Source organism: Triturus cristatus, chromosome 3_1 (genome assembly GCF_964204655.1).
Source record: "Triturus cristatus chromosome 3_1, aTriCri1.1, whole genome shotgun sequence".
NCBI lineage: Eukaryota > Metazoa > Chordata > Amphibia > Caudata > Salamandridae > Triturus > Triturus cristatus.
Genome location: NC_140583.1, coordinates 155,818,122 through 155,836,869, shown reverse-complemented (window position 1 = coordinate 155,836,869; position 18,748 = coordinate 155,818,122). Strand labels below are relative to the sequence as shown.

The window sequence follows — 18,748 nt, the reverse complement described above, 5'->3', positions numbered from 1 at the left end:
CTGACACCTCTTTACTATACCGATCCCCCAAAACAAGCCTTTCTAAACTCTTCCCTCTGACTCTTCCCTTTCACATCCCTTTTTATTCATCCAAAGCCTCCTCCTACTGCTATGACCTCCAAAACAAAAAAACAAAACAAAAAAAATTATTTCAATCTTCTATCCCTCCATTATCCTTTTAATCAAAAATAACAGACTAACATGTCCACTTCTCAAATTTCATATTTGCTATACTAATTCATCACTAATCCTCTATGGGTCCCAGAGTAGTTTGCGACTCGCTGAAAAAGCAGTTCAACGCCCCATCAGGGGCAACAAGAGCTATATAAATACACACCTTTTTCCCTCTTTTACCCGTCCGCTATCCTTCCCAATCCAAATAACCAACTAATATCCACCACTCAAATTACTTTCATATTTCACTATACTAATTCACCACTAATCCTTTATGGGTGCCGGAGTAGTGTGCTACTCGCCAAATAAGTACATTAACACCCCATCAGGGGTAACCAGCACTATATAAATGCAAACCTTTTTTTCCCTTTTCTATCCCTCCGCTACCCTTCTCAATCAAAATAACTGACTAACATATCCACCACTCAAATTACTTTCATATTTCACTATACTAATTCAACACTAATCCTCTATGGGTTCCGGAGTAGCGTGCTACTCTCCAAAAAAGCGCTTCAACACCCCATCAGGGGCAACAAGCACTATATAAATGCAAACCTTTTTCCCTCTTCTATCCCTCCGCTATCCTTCTCAATCCAAATGACTGACATATCCACCACTCAAATTACTTTCATATTTCACTATTCTAATTCAACACTAATCCTTTAGGGGTTCCGGAGTAGCGTGCTACTTGCCGAAAAAGCACGTTGATGCCTCATCTGGGGTAGTAAGCGCTATATAAATGCAATTACAATACAATACAATATACCATTCATCAAATGATGCATGTGAGCCTTCTTTCTCTCAACTTATTTTTTAGGTAGAAATGTATTCCTCTGAATAACTGAGTTTTAGTGTTCAGTCATGCACAGAATAATACTACCAGCGAGGGTCTTCAGCTGGATCCTGACAGGTACATGTCTGTGTTTAATATAATTGGCTAGGTTATTAAAGGGGCTTCGTGTCCTATTTACTATCATGTGTCAATTGTCAAAGAAGCTATAGAGCTAAGAATACAGACCATTACTAATAATATTACATCTGTCAAGACTTTGAATGCCAAAGCGGTGGTACTCCTCGTTATTTTTAAAAACTAACCAGGCATCCTCAAACAAAGGACATTTCGAAGAAGCTGAACTTAACCAGACATCAGGAAACATAGGACATTCTGAAACAGAAAACCCAAACCGGCATAGTCAAACAAAGGCACAGCCTGGATCCCAAACCTTAAACAGATATTATCCAGCAAACACCACTTTGTAATCCACAACCAAGAAAGACATCATCAAAGAAAAGTCATTCTAAGAATCCAAAATCTAACCATATATCATTAAACACGGGATACTGTCGAGCGCAAACCTAAATAATTATTATCTAACAAAGCTCACTTTGAAATCAAAAACCTAACCAAACATCATGAAATGTAGGACATTCTAAAACCCTGAATTAAATAGTTAATATCTAACAAAGGTCACTTTTGAATCCATACCCTAACAAGACAGTTTCAAACAAAGGACTATTTAAGAATGCAAAATCTCATAAACAATTCACTGTGTACTTAAATAAATGAGAGCACAATGGCAAAATTCAGAACATGGTAAGAGGTGGTCAGGGAAGACTTAACACTGAGAACTTGCCCAATTGGTGATTCAAATACAAACAGTTGTTATGATATTCAAATTTGTATCATCAAATGACACAAACAAGCAATATGAACAATCCCCCATAAAAATCCCAAGAATTACATACAAAAACACCACCATGTACAATAATACATGCAAACAAAAGAACAAGGGTTTCCAACACAAAAAAACAAATGACCTCAAATTAATTTACATAGAAATCTCACAGAAATCCTTCCAGTCAAAGGACTGGATATTATAGTTTGTTTGATATTGTCGATGATGTTTCAACCCACTATGGCAGGGATACTCATAGTACGGCCCGCGGGCCGGCAGCGGCCCGGCAAGCCTTTCTTGGCGGCCCGCGGACCTTGCAGACCCATTTAGGCGGGAGACTACCGATATCATGGCTAGTCCCCCGCCTCCCGATCCCTGCAAGCAAAAACCCGATTCCTCCGGTTTCAGCAGACAGGGCGTGGTATTGTGTAACGGGCTGATTCTTCCAGCAATAGCCAGAATTGCGATGCAGGGGCTCTAGAAGAGGTGAAAACCCAACAAAGCCTCATTAACAAGGGAATGATCTGTGAAGTACTGGGGGGGGGGGCGGGAGTGCGGCGGCTGTGTGTGTGCCCGAAGCTGTTTCAGCCCGGGCTGACGGGGGAGGGGTGTATGCAATGTAATATTCAAATATGGGTTCAAATTCACCCAGTGCTGACATGGACAAAGTGACCAACTTTGTGCCCAAAACGCGTTAGTCTTTCTATTGCAAACGTGTTTCTTGCTGTGGCAAGTGTTGCTTCTGCTAAAGTATTTTACTTATGCACATCATTGCTTGGAAAAGGCCTCCTCTGCTGATCTGTAGAGTTTCACCGTATACTGGCATGTTTGTTTAAGAGGACTTTAGTCATTCTGTGGCTAACCCGTTTCTTTCAGTAGTTAAAAGTATTGTTATGCCTAAAAGCATTTCCTTTATGTGTTTTGCAGTTGAAGAAATAGCCACTTCAATAGCCAGGCCAGTGCAAACTCTTGCATCCCCCTCTTTCTCTGCCTGCCATTGCGCCTCCATGCTTCTGAAAGGTGATAAAAAACACGTGAATGTGCTTTCTAATGTCGGATCCTGCAGCAGCACACTTCCAAAGTCCATACATGACAGAACCCCGATTCAAGGCCCCATTCTCCCCGATTATTTTTCAGGGAGGGAGACGGAGGAGAGAGAGAGACGGAGGAGGGAGGGAGACGGAGGACAGAGGGAGAGAGAGGGAGACGGAGAACGGAGGGAGATGGAGAGAGACGGAGAGGGAAGGAGAGGGAGAGAGGGAGAGAGGGAGGGAGAGAGACGGAGGGGGGAGGGAGGGAGGGTAGGAGAGGGAGAGAGAGAGGGGGAGAGAGAGGGAGGGAGACAGGGAGGGAGGGAGACAGAGAGGGAGGGGACAGAGAGGGTGGGGGACAGAGAGGGAGGGGGATAGAGAGCGAGGGAGACAGAGAGGGAGGGAGACGGAGGACAGAGGGAGAGGGAGGGAGACGGAGGACGTAGGGAGACGGAGGACGTAGGGAGACGGAGGGAGATGGAGGGGGAAGGAGAGGGAGGGAGGGAGAGAGAGAGGGAGGGAGAGGGAGGAGGAAGGGAGATGGAGGAGGGAGGGAGACGGATGAGGGAGGGTGACGGAGGAGGGAGAGAGGGGGAGAGAGAGGGAGGAGACAGGGAGGGAGGGAGACCGATGTTTTGAAAGGTTTTTTTTTTACTCTAGCTCCGCCCCCCACTGATCGCGCCCCCACTGACTCCACCCCTACCAGTGCGGCCCTCGACCACTAACCACACTGTAATTTTGGCCCCCGACAGAAAGTTTGTGAGTACCCCTGCACTATGGAATATGGAGTCTCGTCAGGACTAAAAAGTGTGAGGGACACCTAGTGAGGAGAACATAAAAAAATTATTACAAAAATACTTAGTGTCATGAACTCAAGATGAGGACCAAGGTATAGTATACACATGAATAAGCATACCAGGAATTTTTTATGTTCCCCTGACTAGGTTAATGTGAGGTTGTTTGTCGTTTGCAGTTGGAAACCTTTGTTCTTTTATTTGTATTGTATTATTGCACATGGTGGTGTTTTTGTATTTAATTTTTGGGTTCTGTTATGTGGGACAGTTCGTATTGCTTGTTTGTGTCGTTTGATAATACAAATTTGAATATCATTACATCGGCTTGTTTGTGTTTTTTGCCATTGTGCTTTTATTTATTTAAGTGCACAGTGAATTGTTCTAAAGGAACGGCATGTTTTTTTTAGATGATTTAAAGCCCAGGTTCTTTTTGAGTAGGCCTGCCTTTGTGTTAGTTTATCAACCGCTGGTGGAGTCGGCGGAATTTTTGCCATTCCATGTTACGCTTGTAACGCAACGTTCTATCCAAATTCTACCAACCGTCACATGGTGGAGTTTTTTCTCATGTGCAGCTCACCAACAGTATGTTGACAAAGCAGGATTTGGATGATTTTCAGTTGCTAGGAGAGCACCCGGCGAGATTTCTACAGCAGAGGCAGTCGCGGGCGTTCTTGACTATTCTTGGTCAGAAAGCTGCCGCTCGAGTAGAAAATCTACTCGAGTGTTAGCAAAACTAACTTGAGAAGCAGCACCATCTAGTGCGCTGTGTAGTGGCATTCATGCTGATTTTTTCAGTATGTGATGTTCTCTTGGCACTAAAAATCAGGTTGAGCAGCACATGGTGCCTATTTCTGACAATGTTAATGTGAGGTTGTTTGTCGTTTGCAGTTGGAAGGCTTTGTTCTTTTATTTGTATATTATTATTGTACATGGTGGTGTTTTTGTATTTAATTTCTGGGTTCTGTTTTATGTGGGACAATTTGTATTGCCTGTTTGTGTTGTTTGATAATACAAATTTGAATATCATTACATCGGCTTGTTTATGTTTGAATCACCAGTTGTGCAAATTCTCAGTGTTAATTCTTCCCTGACCACTTCCTATCATGTTCTGAATTTTATGGCATGACACGGAGGCCAACATTATGAAAATCTCCTTTATTGCCACAGCTCAGCAGTTACAATGAAGAGAATATAGAACTCAAACAACATTCCAATACAGTATAGAGTGCGTGAGCACACATCCATCTTCCTTCTTTGTTGCTGCTGCTCAACAAGATAAGTACCCTCATTTTATTTGCGCTTATGCAATTTAGTTTATATGTCTACTAACCTATATTTATTTATCACATAACTGGGTCCTATTGACCCTACTATGTGATATCTCTTGTCTAATATGTCTCTTTCAGACCCTTTTAGTATAGATATTATTTGTGTATTTTTCACTTTTCTTTCCTTTTACTCTGGGTCTCTTACACCCTTCAAATTCTGCCTTTCTTGACCCCTATTCCCGCTTGTGTCACGCCGATATATTTTTGTGAGCCTTACCACTCACTTTTATCCATGCGTTCTTTGAAATAGACGCAAGCGCTTGAGGTTGCCTGGCAGCGCTTTGAGCGTGAGCCAGGACTCTTGTCTGAAACTCCTTAGACGTGAGCGCTTCACGTTACCTGGCAATGCCTTGAACTCGAGCCAGGCCTGTCACCTGAGGCGCGTCTCGCTCCCCTGCTTCTTTTCCCCAAGCATAACACTTTGTCTTGCCACTGCAACGGGCTTACCCTCAAATTCCTTAAGAGTATTTTTAGCAATTCAAAAAGATGGTGTCCATTCGGGTCAGATCTTTTCGCGGACAGGCTGAATACTCAGTTGAAGAGCTTAAACAACTGGAAGCCGGATCCTCAAGCTTCAGGGGTGGATGCCTTCCTCCAGGACTGGCGGGGCTTGAAGCCATATGCCTTCCCGCCATTTGTCATGCACCCATGCCTTTTCTTTCATGCCCGTCATTACGCACAAAACATGGTAGTGATAACCTCTCTTTGGAGGTCGCAAGCATGGTTCCCAGTCATTCTAGAGATATCTGTAGACTTCCGAATTCTGATACCGCCTTTCAGGAAAATTCTTCTGGGTCCCGAGGGCGAATCTCATCCTCTCATAGACCAAGGCCTATTGGTTCTGACAGTATGGAAGATTTCAGGCGACAATGGAAAATCCCAGGACTTTCGCAGAATGCTTTCCACCTCAAATCTGAGTCTTGGGCTTCTGGAACTAGAAAGGCATATCGACTAGCGTGGGATAAATGGGTTCGCTGGTGTATTCAACTACACTACGATCCCGTTTCAACTGATTTAGTTCACCTAGTTAACTTTCTATCGGAACTCTTCGCCTCTGGCCTATCTTACAGAACAGTTAATGTCTATAGATCAGCAATAGCTGCCGTGTCATTTTTTAGTTGATGGTGTCTCAGTGGGACAAAACCTTTTGACAAAGAAAATTATGAGGAGTATGAGGGTCCTTAATCCTCCAACTCCTAAATATACGGCCTTATGGGACGTAAGAAATGTTTTACAACTCTTATCCTCATGGGGTGATAACGTTAACCTCTCTCTTAAACATATCTCTTATAAGCTTACTGTCTTACTTTGCGTAGTTTCTTTTAGATGAACATCTGATGTTAAGGCTTTGGACGTTACTCGCAGAGCTTATCAACCTGAAGAAGTTTGCTTTTATTTTTTTTTAAAAAGGACCAAAACTGTGTTATCTTCTATCTTCTACCCTTCTTTCTCTTTGAATGAAAGTCTATGTGTTGTCAGGTGCCTAAAGGAGTATGAAAAAAGGACTGCCCCTTTGAGAGGTATTGAAAGTCAACTTCTGATCTAACACAGATCCCCTCATAAAGCTGTCTCATCTCCCACGCTTGCAAGATGGGTGAAAGAAGTGATGAATGAGAGTGGTATAGATGTGTCTATCTTCGGTGCACACTCCCTCAGAGGTGCTTTGGCTTCTAAAGCCTTTATGTTAGGTAGAAGGCTCCAAGATATTCTTAGAGCTGCTGATTGGTCAAATGAAAGTATGTTTAAAAAATGTTATTTCAGACCAATCAATAATGTGATTGATAATGTGCTTAATTCACTTTAAACTTGCATAATGTTGGCCTCCGTGTCATGCCATAAAATTTAGATTTTTAAAACCTCGTTGGGCTGAAAATCTTGGATTTTATTAGGGACACGGAGGCTAAGATTATCCCACCTCTTATTAACCCACCCTGGGTTTATTCTTTTTGACCTATTGTGTCTCCTTTCTTTCAGAATAAGCCACCTTTTGATGTTGATTACTTTAAGAAAATTCTTCACGTCATTTCAAGTTATGTTCCTTGTTCGCAGCTCTAATCTAACAAAGAAAGAAGATGGATGTGTGCTCACGCACTATATACTGTATTGGAAAGTTGTTTGAGTTCTATATTCTCTTCTTTGTTACTGCTGAGCTGTGGCAATAAAGGAGATTTGCATAATCTTAGCCTCCGTGTCTTTAATAAAATACAGATTTTCTGCCCACCAGGCTGTGAAAAATCAACATTTTGCCATTGTGCTTTTATTTATTTAAGTGCACAGTGAATTGTTCGAAAGGAATGGCATGTTTTTTTTATATGATTATATGACATGTCCCGAGACGACAGTGGACATGGCTGCAATGGTCTGGACTCATGATCCATGCGGGGACAACCAATGTAGGTTGGAACCAGCCGCGGCCCGTGGAGGGAGTTCCGTGGGACGGTAAGGCGGGGCGGGGGAGGGGCAGGGTGGGGGGTTCTAAAAACCGGAATATGGATAATTACAGGTAAGTAAACAATTAAATAAATAAAACGAATTTCGTAGGGCGCGCTGCATCGCATTTTGCGATGCAGCGCGCACTACGAAATTCATTTCATTTATTTAATTGTTTACTTACCTGCAATCATCCATATTCCGGTTTTTAGAACCCCCCCACCATGCCCCTCCACCCGCCCCGCCTTACCGCCCCACGGAACACCCTCCACGGGCCGCGGCTGGTTGGAACTGACTTGTGTTGGTCAGGGACTTCCCTGAGGTGGACATGGGCACTTTCCTATGTTCCTCATTCAGACATGCTGCTGCATTTGTCTGCATATCATGGCATTTGGCCGTACTGACACGCACTTGTTGATAAAGTTTCCGCACTTTCACTTGTCTCCAAATGTGTTTTGTCTTGATTTGTATGCCAATGTGTGTGTCACAGACTCTCTGGCTCCCTGCCATACGAGTATTGCTACCCCATCAGGACTGTGTGTTTGTACTTATGCATTCTCATGTCCCTGTTCCGTGCTTTGTCAGATGCTTATGGCCGTTTGTGTGTGTGCTGCATTGTGTGTGAGATTTCCCTTCAGCTCTGATTTGGCTCACCCTTCTCCCTTTCAGGCAGTGTGGTTTTCACTTCTGTGCTTGTTCAGTGGTGTGATATTGCCGGGTTGTGTGACTTGTGCTCTGGTTGGTGTTGTTACTCTTGGGCATGGTTTGTCTGCAGTTGTGCTGTGCTTAATTTTGCGTGTGTGCCACTGTGCCCATCTCCCCCCGTCCCTCCAGTTCCTGCTGGTTCCTCTCCCTATTGCTGTTGTGTCTGTTGTTTTAGGCAGATGCCAGTCCCCGAGTCCTGCCACCATCTCCAGACTGATGTGGTGGACAGGTTTCCTCCATGTCATCCAGCTCCTGGTGTGGCGCTGGACTCTCACCTCCGGTGTGTGTTGCTGCCTTCTTGTTGTTGGCATGTTTCTGCTTGTTTGTACCTTTTGCATCATTCCGGAAGTTCTGGTTTTCTGCCATTATCCTCCTCCCCTCTCAGGCTGCATTCACCTTGTCCAAGATGGCCTGCCATGTACAATGTTTTGTTGCCAATGGGGCTGGTGGGGTTGTCTGCTGACTTGGGTTGCCTCCCTTGCGGTTGGCTGTTTTTTTCTGTTTGGTTTGTCTTTCTTTTTCTGGCTTTTGTTGTGCTTATTCCTGCCTGCCATGTGTTTCGCGGGCCTGGCGGTGCTTAGCCCTGCTTTCCTCATTGCGAATGGGCTCATCGCACGTTTTCTGGTGTTGTGGTTTGTGTTTTTATGTCCGTCGAGGTGGTTGTATCGCAGACATTGGCCGCGTTTTCAGCAGACTATTGCATGCTACCGCCATGTTGTGAATTCCACGTTAACGTGGGGTTATTTTCCCTCGATAGGCTGCGATGTGTAAAGTTGCATTAGCATTTTTTGGTGATGTTTAGCACACGTTCTTGTGAATATACCCCTTACTGTGTTGTCTAATCCCAAACATGAGCCCCAGTCTGAAGTGGGGGAGGGGCACTAGGACTCTGCCCTCATGTAGTCTTGCTATGCCACCCCTAGAAGTGTGGCTGTGAATCATGCAGTAGGTGACACCAGGACCTCCTAATGTCCCCCTTGTGTTGCTGTTGACAGTGCCAAGAGAGATGCACGACCTTGGTCCTGGTGTGAGGGCCCCAAGTGCACACTCCTGGGACTTGCCGGTCTCTAAACGCCTGAAGCTGCATTCTGCAGTACATGGTGGCAATACGGCCCCGCCCCTCCTTGGGCCCATTTGTAGACTCTGACTTGGCAAACTTGGGGCTGAGGTGAGGTGAGGGGGGGGGGGGCACTGGGAACCCCGCCCCTCCCTCAGCCTCTTCCGTCTTTCAATACCCTCCACTTTCCTTAAAATAAGTGTGGCTCATAAGAACCCTTTCTGCGATGCACCCTTGACTGTCGCTTAATTAACATATTTCCGGATTCCCGTTTCCAATATCAGCAGCGCCCTTCTGATAGCTAACATAGCATGTTAACTATTCGTTTTAGATGTAACTGGGTTTATTTCTTGTTCATTTTTTTTTTTTTTTGGACTTGTTACTACACAATTTGTTGATTTTGTATTAATATTAACGGAACTGCTAGTATGTTTTATATAGTTGTATGTTTCAACGTTGCAAGGCTCATTTTGACTTACTTCGAGCTTTATAAAAACACGTAAATAAATAAATACAAATTATCCCCAAACAGCGTCTCCTCCTCCCTGCGCCTCTTTGTCATCCTGCTTGCAGCGCCGCAGAGCCTCGAGGTGCAGCCCGTAGCAGGAGGCGCTAAGACCGCGCCTCCTCCTGCACGCGCGCAGCCTCCGGCATTAAGGGAGGATCAGAGGGCTCTATCCGTGCCCAATTCCCGGCGGATCTAATTAACAGGTGGAATCACACCCCGGCGCTGGAAATATCGCTCAAAACCATAGAAACGGAGGCGCGCGCCGAGTCTGGGCCCCATCTGCGCCCGGACGCTCATTAGCGCGAGGAGCGTGCCAGGAAGGCTCTGTCTGAACTAAAGCAGGGCTCGCGCACAGGCGCATCCATAGGTGCAGCATCACGCCCTACGATCCGTGGGCTCCATTGAAAGAGGACTAACGAGGAACAAAATGGAGCCCAGTTCACAAGGAACATCCTCGTGTCGACTGCGGCACGTTCACTCTCCGACACCCGGCGTGGAAGGCGCACTGCCACAGAAAGAACACCACGGGATTTAAAAACATGCGAACTGGACTTTTAAAACATGCACGACTTAAAATGTCGCCTCCCATCTTATATGTACGAATTATTATTATACTGTCTGAAACTCACGGTTTAAATCGTGTATTTAACGCGTATATGTTTATAGACCCATAAGCGTGTCAAAATTACAGCAATAATATCACATTTAATATTTCTGTTAAAAATATGGGACACATAAATGTAATAAACATAAACGTACGTCTTTCTATTTATATTATGATAGATAGATTATTGTAAAATATGATAACGTGATATATATATATATATATAGAGAGAGAGAGAGAGAGAGAGAGAGAATGCACGAAAGAGCGGAAGATACGAATATCTCTATAGTCATATAATCATATTTCCCTATTTCAAGATTAAAAAAATACATTTTCCAAAACTATACATATATAATTCATATTTGAGGCCTTTAGTTGGACTAGTACAAATAATTTGCCTCAGTCAATCGTGTTTCCTGACTCCACTTCGTTGATGAGCGCCTAGAAACAACAGTCAGTGTGTATGAGTTTGTTTTTTGTGCCCGATGTCTGTTACAGGATTCCCCCTCGTGTTTCTACGTATTTTCGACGCATCTATAACTCACAGGGTGGGGCAGCGTGTGCTGCTATGACCAATTCATGGGTAAATATAGAGGACTCCCAGGCTGTACAGCGCTCCGCAGCCTTTTCAGCAAGGCCAGCGCTATACAAACACAACATACATGTACAGGCCCGGCCCCACCCGGACGAGCGGCCTCATCTCATTTCTGAGCCGGGGAGTTTGTTCATAGTTCCCTGATGACACTTCGTTGGATTCAGGGCACGTGTGAGGAAGCCGCCCTTACCTGTTCGCCGCCAGCCGAGATGAAATGTACCCTCCGGGGATCTGGGTGACGATGTAACCCCAAAAGAAGGATCCGTGAATCATCCCCACGGTCTCCGGGTCCCAGTTAAATTTGGCTTTCTTTGTGTGTGAGGAAGGGAGACAAGCAAGAAAGCAACGTTAGAAATAACGAATGGATAAAGGAAAAAGAACACATAACGAATTACAACCGATATTTGAAGTATCAGGTATTGTAACTTGGGGGTGGCATGGAATGCAGGACGGCATTAGGGGCGGGGTAGAAATAAACGAGACCAAGTACAAAGGAAACATGCAATGTTTTTCAGACACAAACACGTTTATTTTATAAGAATTGTGGCTCGCTTCACAGATGCGATAATGTACGAGCCTTCCAGTTGAAAGGGGCTTGTTTTACAAACACCACTACTTAAACTATACATATCTCATCGTATTAATACACAAGGTCGGGTTACACACCGCCATCGTATTTATTTCATTATAACACTGCAGACAAGTCTCCTGACTTGTGATCGACAAACACGAGGCAGTGGCGCCAGATATGTGAGGACTGAGGGGCAGATTTACAAGCCACTTGCGCCACTTTTCCGTCACGTTTCCCATGTTAAAAGTGATGCAAAAGTGGCGCAAGGGGCTTGTAAATCTGCCCCTGGGTGTTTTCACTTGACCTGCATGTTGCAATCATAACCAAGGCTGTGACGGGTGTCTTGTTTTTAATTGTGTATTTGTCTGTGGTCGTTTTTCCCATATTGAGGGAACAATGTAGGATGTGTTTCACCGAGCGCTCCAAACCTTTCAACCCGCTAGATGAACGGCCAAGAACATGGAGATATCTCTCTCTCTGTCTCATACGTCTGTCTGTTAGACCCAAGCATACATCCAAGCACATCAGATCGCAACAGCCGCACACCCCGGTCAATTCATCTCAAATAACCCCGACCCCGGATCCCTTGGCTCAAAGACAACGGTATGTGTGAGAGGAGAAGCCCGGACTCTGTCCGCTGAAGGAAGCCTTGAACCCGGGCCCAGGCCATGAAGACCATTCAGAGAGTGAATTAACATGCGCGTGCGCGTGCTCCCCGTGCAGTCTGTCTCCAGAGGGTCGGTGTATTTGATGGGAAATCCAGGCTCCTGACCAATCGGAGAGAGGGACTGTCACCTCAATGGACGAGACACGCCCCCTGGCGGCACCACCTCTGACAGCAGAGAGTATTATACCCGGAGCCTCTCGGGATGATGTGCGCACAAACTCCGCAGCTCAACCACAAACCATTCATCAACTGAACACACACGGGCTGCCTTCAACAACGAACGACTCTTCGATTATTACATTGACCGTAAAACGTCACTTGGTTTGAAATCTACATTTTAAGATAATCGAGAGAAGAGAGATATGTGATCATCAGCTTGAAAGAACATATCTATCTATCTGTCTGTCTGTCTCATTCACCCACCTATGTGCCTGCACCATTTATTTGTCTTGTCTTGCTGTCTGTCTGTAAATCTCTCTCAATAATATGTCTGAGGGATAGACAGACAGAGAGATAGAGAGATAGATAGATAGATAGATAGATAGATAGATTAGATAGATAGATAGATAGATAGATAGATAGATAGATAGATAGATAGATAGATAGATAGATAGATAGATAGATAGATAGATAGATAGATAGATAGATAGATAGATAGATAGATAGATAGACAGACAGACAGACAGACACTATGGTACAGGGAATGATTGATGGATGGTTAATGGGTGGCTGGGTGGAGGAGTATTGATGAGTATGTGGGAAGATAACTGGATGAATGAATGAATTGACGAATTGATTAACAGCTGTCGTCTGTCTGGTCCCATATAGCGTACAGTCATCTTATTCACGACTTTATGACCGGGTGAGCGCCTGGCCGTGTGTTGCCCCGTTTGATGGAAGCGGAGCTCTCTGTTGCCATTGGCGGCCTCGGGGCGCTCACCTCTTTAATGATCCTGTCCCCGTCATGTCTGGTGCTGTTGTTCACCATGTCCACAATGGCCACGCCCAGGTTGCAGCGGATGCCGAAGGAGATGCAGAACCCCAGGCCGCTCATGATGGCGATGATGTATCTGCGGGGCAGCCCGAAGCAGGAGCAGTCGCACATGGGGGGCTTCTTCTCGGGCACCTCCAGGGGCTTCCCATCCTCCGTCAGCTCGATGGTCTCCCCGGCCTTCGGCTTCTTCTCTAGCACCCTGTGACCAAAAAGACAAGAAGGCAAAATCAACGTCTGCAACCAGGGTCCCTGCCCGAGATCCCCCGCGAGCCTGGCGCTAACGTAAATGTCAGGCCTCCCTGGCCCGGACACCTGTGCGCGCCGCCATCTTGGCAGACTTGTACCAACAGAAGGCCGCGAGGCCGTGAAGGGGGCACCCAGCACATTCATTCACATGCATCTCTTCGAAGCTGAATATGCACATTTATCACAACACTTCACTCCTTTATGGGGTAACACGTTCGTGAAATAGTCTTCACACAGTGGCAGGCATGGCCACCACGTGCCCCTTCCTGCTTCCACCGCTTCTTTCCGCCCTCTATAACGCATACTAGCGCGACCTACTGCCACATGACCTCATTATATGACGTAACATAACTTAACAACATCGCATAAAGGACTAATAGATCCTGCCAATATCTCCATGGGCCCCTGCTGCAACTGTTGCTTCCTCGTAGCTCTTTCATGGCTCTATCCAATAAAAGGATACAACATAAGGTGATATTACAAACCGACATAACACACAAGACCATGTGTTCACGCCATTCGTGCCCAGTAAAACCTGTATTGTCAACCTGTGCTATCTGCTGTGTCCGCACTCCGTCCATGTCACTTCCACACAACATATCAACATGTTACATGACATAGCAACATAACATATAGAGCCACAGGTGCAGAAATTCACTCCACATGAGATCATGGCAGCCTTGCTTATTACCACCATTCCTGACACCCTGTGCCCCCTGTTGCGCCCGCCACTGTGTTCATATCCTGACATGACATAGCATAACCTAACATGTAGGAATATTTCATCAGAAATTCAGCCATGTGAAATCCTAGCATCTCCCCCATCACCAGCTGTCCTGCTATCCTAAGCCCCGCTGCATGTACCAGTTCCTTTAACTTTTTATACCATGTCACGACATATCACAACATAACATAGCATAGTATGGTGGGTCTCTTGTGTGTCTACAGATAATGTTTGAGTTCTTCTAATGCCGACAAAGATTCAGCGCACCTGAGACGATGGATGGCATTCTTGGCTAATATGCCAATCCCAAAGCCCAGATTGCTCCACATTGTAGCAGCTGGTATGACATATATTTACCAGATTCTACAAATAAATTCACATTAAAAAAGGGTTCGTATGGCTCAAACGAAATACACGGAGGAAGAAAAGCTTTTATTCGCGCTCACGGACTAGTGTCAATAATTTACTTTTATTTGATGTTTTAGAAATGTGTTTGTTGCCACCAACAGAAGAAAACATTACTACTGTTGGTAAATTCTCATAAGTAACATTGCCGTCGATATTATTCGAATATTAATTCGAGGACTAGCGTTCTGCGCTTGTATAGCATTATTACTATAATGTACTTTCCGAAGATAATATGTCGGCACTACTAGGATATATTTCTATTTAAATGTCTTCTATATAGATGCACACAGCAACAAATGGATTGTACAGAAACCCAACGACGTGAGCTGCAACGACCTCTCCTCCAAACAATATTATATTATAAGGTGATCAGTCGATGGCAGTAATGCAGGTAAGGGGTATTGCATTCGATTTGTGAAATAAGAGAATTATTGGCATTTGGAAATATTTATGAAAGACCAAGTCAATGTAGCTTAACTTTACAAGGAACCTATAATGTTTTACACACTGAATATGATTAAGGAAGGCAGACTGTGCTTAAGAACGTATTATTCTTACTAGTATCCGTTTATCTTTCTAACAAATTAAGTTTTACAAGTTTCCTGCCTAATAGTTATCAAAAACTGTTTAATGTCGTCTCGTCTTATGTGCGTAAGAGGATGCCGAATATATAAACCGTCGGAAAGGTCATTGGGGAATATGTCCCGTGTAATATAAGTATTCATCTTTTGGGTTATGAATATATATATATATATATATCTACACACACACATACACACACACATATATATATATATATATATATATATATATATATATATATATATATATATATATATATATATATGTATATATATATATATGTATGTATGTGTGTGAGCATACGCACACATATATACGCATATATGTCACATGTTGCAATCCACGTTTATATTGCATATGACTCTGGGTCCATAATGCAATAAAATATGATTCCGACAATTTATACACACAAGCTCCTATGTTGTATACATTTCTATCCAAAATAATCAATTTGGCAGATTTTTTTTATGACGCTGAATTCACCCATGCTGCTTTTATGTTTCTAATCCTAAAATAAATCGAATGAGGAGGTAAGTGTCAAGGGAACACGGTTTGATGTATTTTTAGTACAGTGTGGTGTGATAACACAAAATATAACCCGAGTGTAAGGCTCGTTAAAATGTCTTATAAGAGCCCGACACCGCACCACCAGAGCCCGCACTCTTCACTAGCACCCCACGTTCCATTGACAAGGCTAGATAGAACATGGGGCGTTTGAGTTTGCAAACCATTGCATGCATTATCCCAAAATGAATACTCTTATCAACTGACAGCTTGCTCCAAAAATCTTACAAACATTTAAAAAAATAAAATTAGCAATAAATACAGAGTTTAATACTATAAAGGCCCATCATTACCGAATAATAATGAAGATATATTATATTGAGCAATAAATACTGCCGGGGGAGGCAGTAAATGATGTTTCGGTAACTTTTAAACGTCATTTTAACACTAAAATCCTGTAGTGCGCATTACTCCGTTCAATCCACTTCAAGTCCACACTAGAGGGTTCGCTCTGGTGTACTACGGCTGCTTAGGGCAAAAGGCACGAGTCCGCCATGTCTACTCACCTACGTCACACTACTCTTAAATATGTGCTACTTAACGGATTACCGGGCTTCAAAACGTATCACAAGTAAGCTTGCACCCAGGCATCTCAAGGGGGCTATATATATCGCAAGAGCTATAATTAAGTCGAGTCTGCACATTGAATGTCATGTTTTATTAATAAAAGCAACATGGCCGCCCATATAGAGCCCATGCTACACAGGTGTGTCTGTGATTCAGACGTTCCAGAGCATCTGTTTAAAATTCATCTCCCCTGTGTGCGCCGGGGCATTATGGGAATGTAAAACGTCCTCTTGGAAAGTGATTAATTATTCACGAGGACTGAATGCGTTGCGGTCTTACAAAAGCAGAATGAGTGACTCTGACTGAGCGAGTTAGAGTGCACGATTGAGCTACTGTGAGCACCTCTAAGTATGCCAGGGTATTTTAACACCGTACAGCACCCCGAAGACAGATCTTTCGGAAAATTAACTCTGTCTCTTTGTTCCCAGTTTTAAAAAACACTGTTTCCAATGTTCCCTAATATATTTGAATTATTAAACAATAAACCGGTGTTTTATTACCTATTTGGTGGCAAGAATATTTACACTTATTGAGCACAGTGGGCGAAATGCAACCCGTCTCTGAGCATGCAGTATTTTATTCTTAGGTTTGGAATGCGAGGTGTGCACAGAGTCCGTGCACGTAGCGTCCAGACATTCGCGGGCATGCACCACACACACCGCCTTGCCGCATCGCCGTCACCTGCATGAGGAAAGTGGACTGCCCCTTACCTGTAGAGCTTGCCGAGCGATTTCCCTGCTAAATTCTTCATCTCCGTCTTCCCGGTTTCCAAAATCCGTTGCTTCACAGCCTTCATCTTTGTGGCTGGCGGGGCTGTCTGTCGCGGTCTGTGCAGCTGCTTGTGTTTTTAAAAAAATGATTCAGGTTTGAGACGCTACAAACAGGCACAGGTGCTCATGTTGGTTGTAAGCGCGAGCTCCTTGCAGGGGTCCACCGCCGAGCACCTCCAGAGGCAGACAGGCAGGGGGAGTGTGACGAGAGAGACCTGCCCGTCTGCATGCAGCCCACGGATTCCCTGCTCGCAAAAGGCTGTTCAGAGGCGCAGTTCGAAAGAGGTGCGCGCAGCGCAGGCGGCTCCCACTGCAGGCGCAGGTAGGCTCATCCCTGCCAGACCCCTGCTTGTCAGACAGCTGCGCATTTACACATCCGGTTTAGAGAGATCCTTATTCCTCCGTGGAAAGTCAATCGTGACTGCAAAGACAAGTAAGGGTTGAAAAAGAATACTGCCACAAAAGTATTTTCGAGCTCCGTGTTGTTTCCAGACAGAAATGCATTCACAGAAGCAAAGCCTGCAGCAGACCGGAAATGGTACTGCCTGTTATGAATTCATTAGTTTAATATTCCTTGGGTGGGTGGGTCGCACACTTGGGAAAGCCTAGAATAATGAACAGCAGCTCACTGCAAACACTACCTAGCATGGCAGCCACGCAGCAGTTCAGCACCAAGGAAAGCGCACCTCGAGACCGGCGTAGACTCCTTTGCGCTTACTGGGCAGAGAAATGAAGCGAGACATTCAGCACCACGGACAGCGCTCTGCGAGAAGCTCCTCGGCGCCTCACTGGCAGGGCATTCGATTGTGTGTTGACACTACAACTCGAACTACTATAGGCTTGGGCTTCACAGCGCTTCACAGCTAGGCACTGGGCAACCTTTCGACGCTATGGACTCTGCACTGAGAGGCTGAGGCGCCTCCAGCGTCACAGGTCGGGCAATGGGCAGTGTCTCTTTACTATTGACAGCTCAGGAAGTCTGCGCTCCTCAGCGCGTTGCAGGTTAGGCAGTAGGCTGTGTTTCGGCCATATGGACTGCGCACCGAGGGGCTGGGCTCCTCCGAGAGTCACAGGTTGGGCACTGAACTGTGTTTCGGCAGTATGGACTGCGCACTGAGAGGCATGGGTTCCTCGGGGCTTTACAGGGAGACCAATGGGCCGTGCTCCAGCACTATCTACTTCGCATTGGTTGGCTGTGGCTCTTCCGCGCGTCACAGGCAGGGCACAGGGCCCTGTTTCTTCACTATGGACTGCGCACCGAGAGGCTGGGGCTTCTCCGCGCGTCACAAGCAGGGTACCGGGCTCTATTGCTTTACTACTACACAGTGAGAAGCTGGTGCTCCTACGCGCGTCAAAGGCCCTGTTCCGACACTATAGACTGAGGGTCTGGGCTTGTCCGCGCTTCACAGATTGGGCATTGGGCCGTGTTTCGCCACTCTAGCCTGGGCACTGAGAGGCGGAGGTTCCTCAGGTGCTCACAGGTTTGTTATTCGGCCGTGTTTCGCCTCTATATACTACGCACTAGTTGGCTTCGGCTCCTCGCGCATCTCAGACGGGGCACTGGGCCGTGTTTCAGTACTGCTGCACTGAGAGACAGGGGCTTGTCTGCGTGTCATAGGAAGGTCACTGGGCCGTGTTTCGGCAGTATGGATTGCGCACTGATGGCTGGGGCTCGACCGCACGTCACAGGTAGGGACGCATTGGGCCGTGTTTCGGCACTATGGACTGTGCACCGACAAGCTTGGGCTCCACC

The 18,748-nt window shown here is 45.3% G+C and overlaps 1 protein-coding gene across 1 annotated transcript in view; it reads right to left on the bottom strand.

Annotated features, from left to right (window-relative positions):
- Positions 1-18,534, bottom strand: part of SLC17A6 (solute carrier family 17 member 6) — a 294,138-nt gene extending 275,604 nt beyond the window's left edge. The window contains exons 1-3 of the mRNA XM_085643618.1: positions 16,936-18,534; positions 13,081-13,333; positions 11,093-11,211 (exon numbers count right to left, since the gene is read on the bottom strand). Of these exons, the coding sequence (XP_085499744.1) occupies positions 11,093-11,211; positions 13,081-13,333; positions 16,936-17,021 (458 nt within the window). The 5' untranslated portion in view covers positions 17,022-18,534. The remainder of the gene's footprint in view (positions 1-11,092; positions 11,212-13,080; positions 13,334-16,935) is intronic.
- Positions 18,535-18,748: the final 214 nt, after the last annotated feature.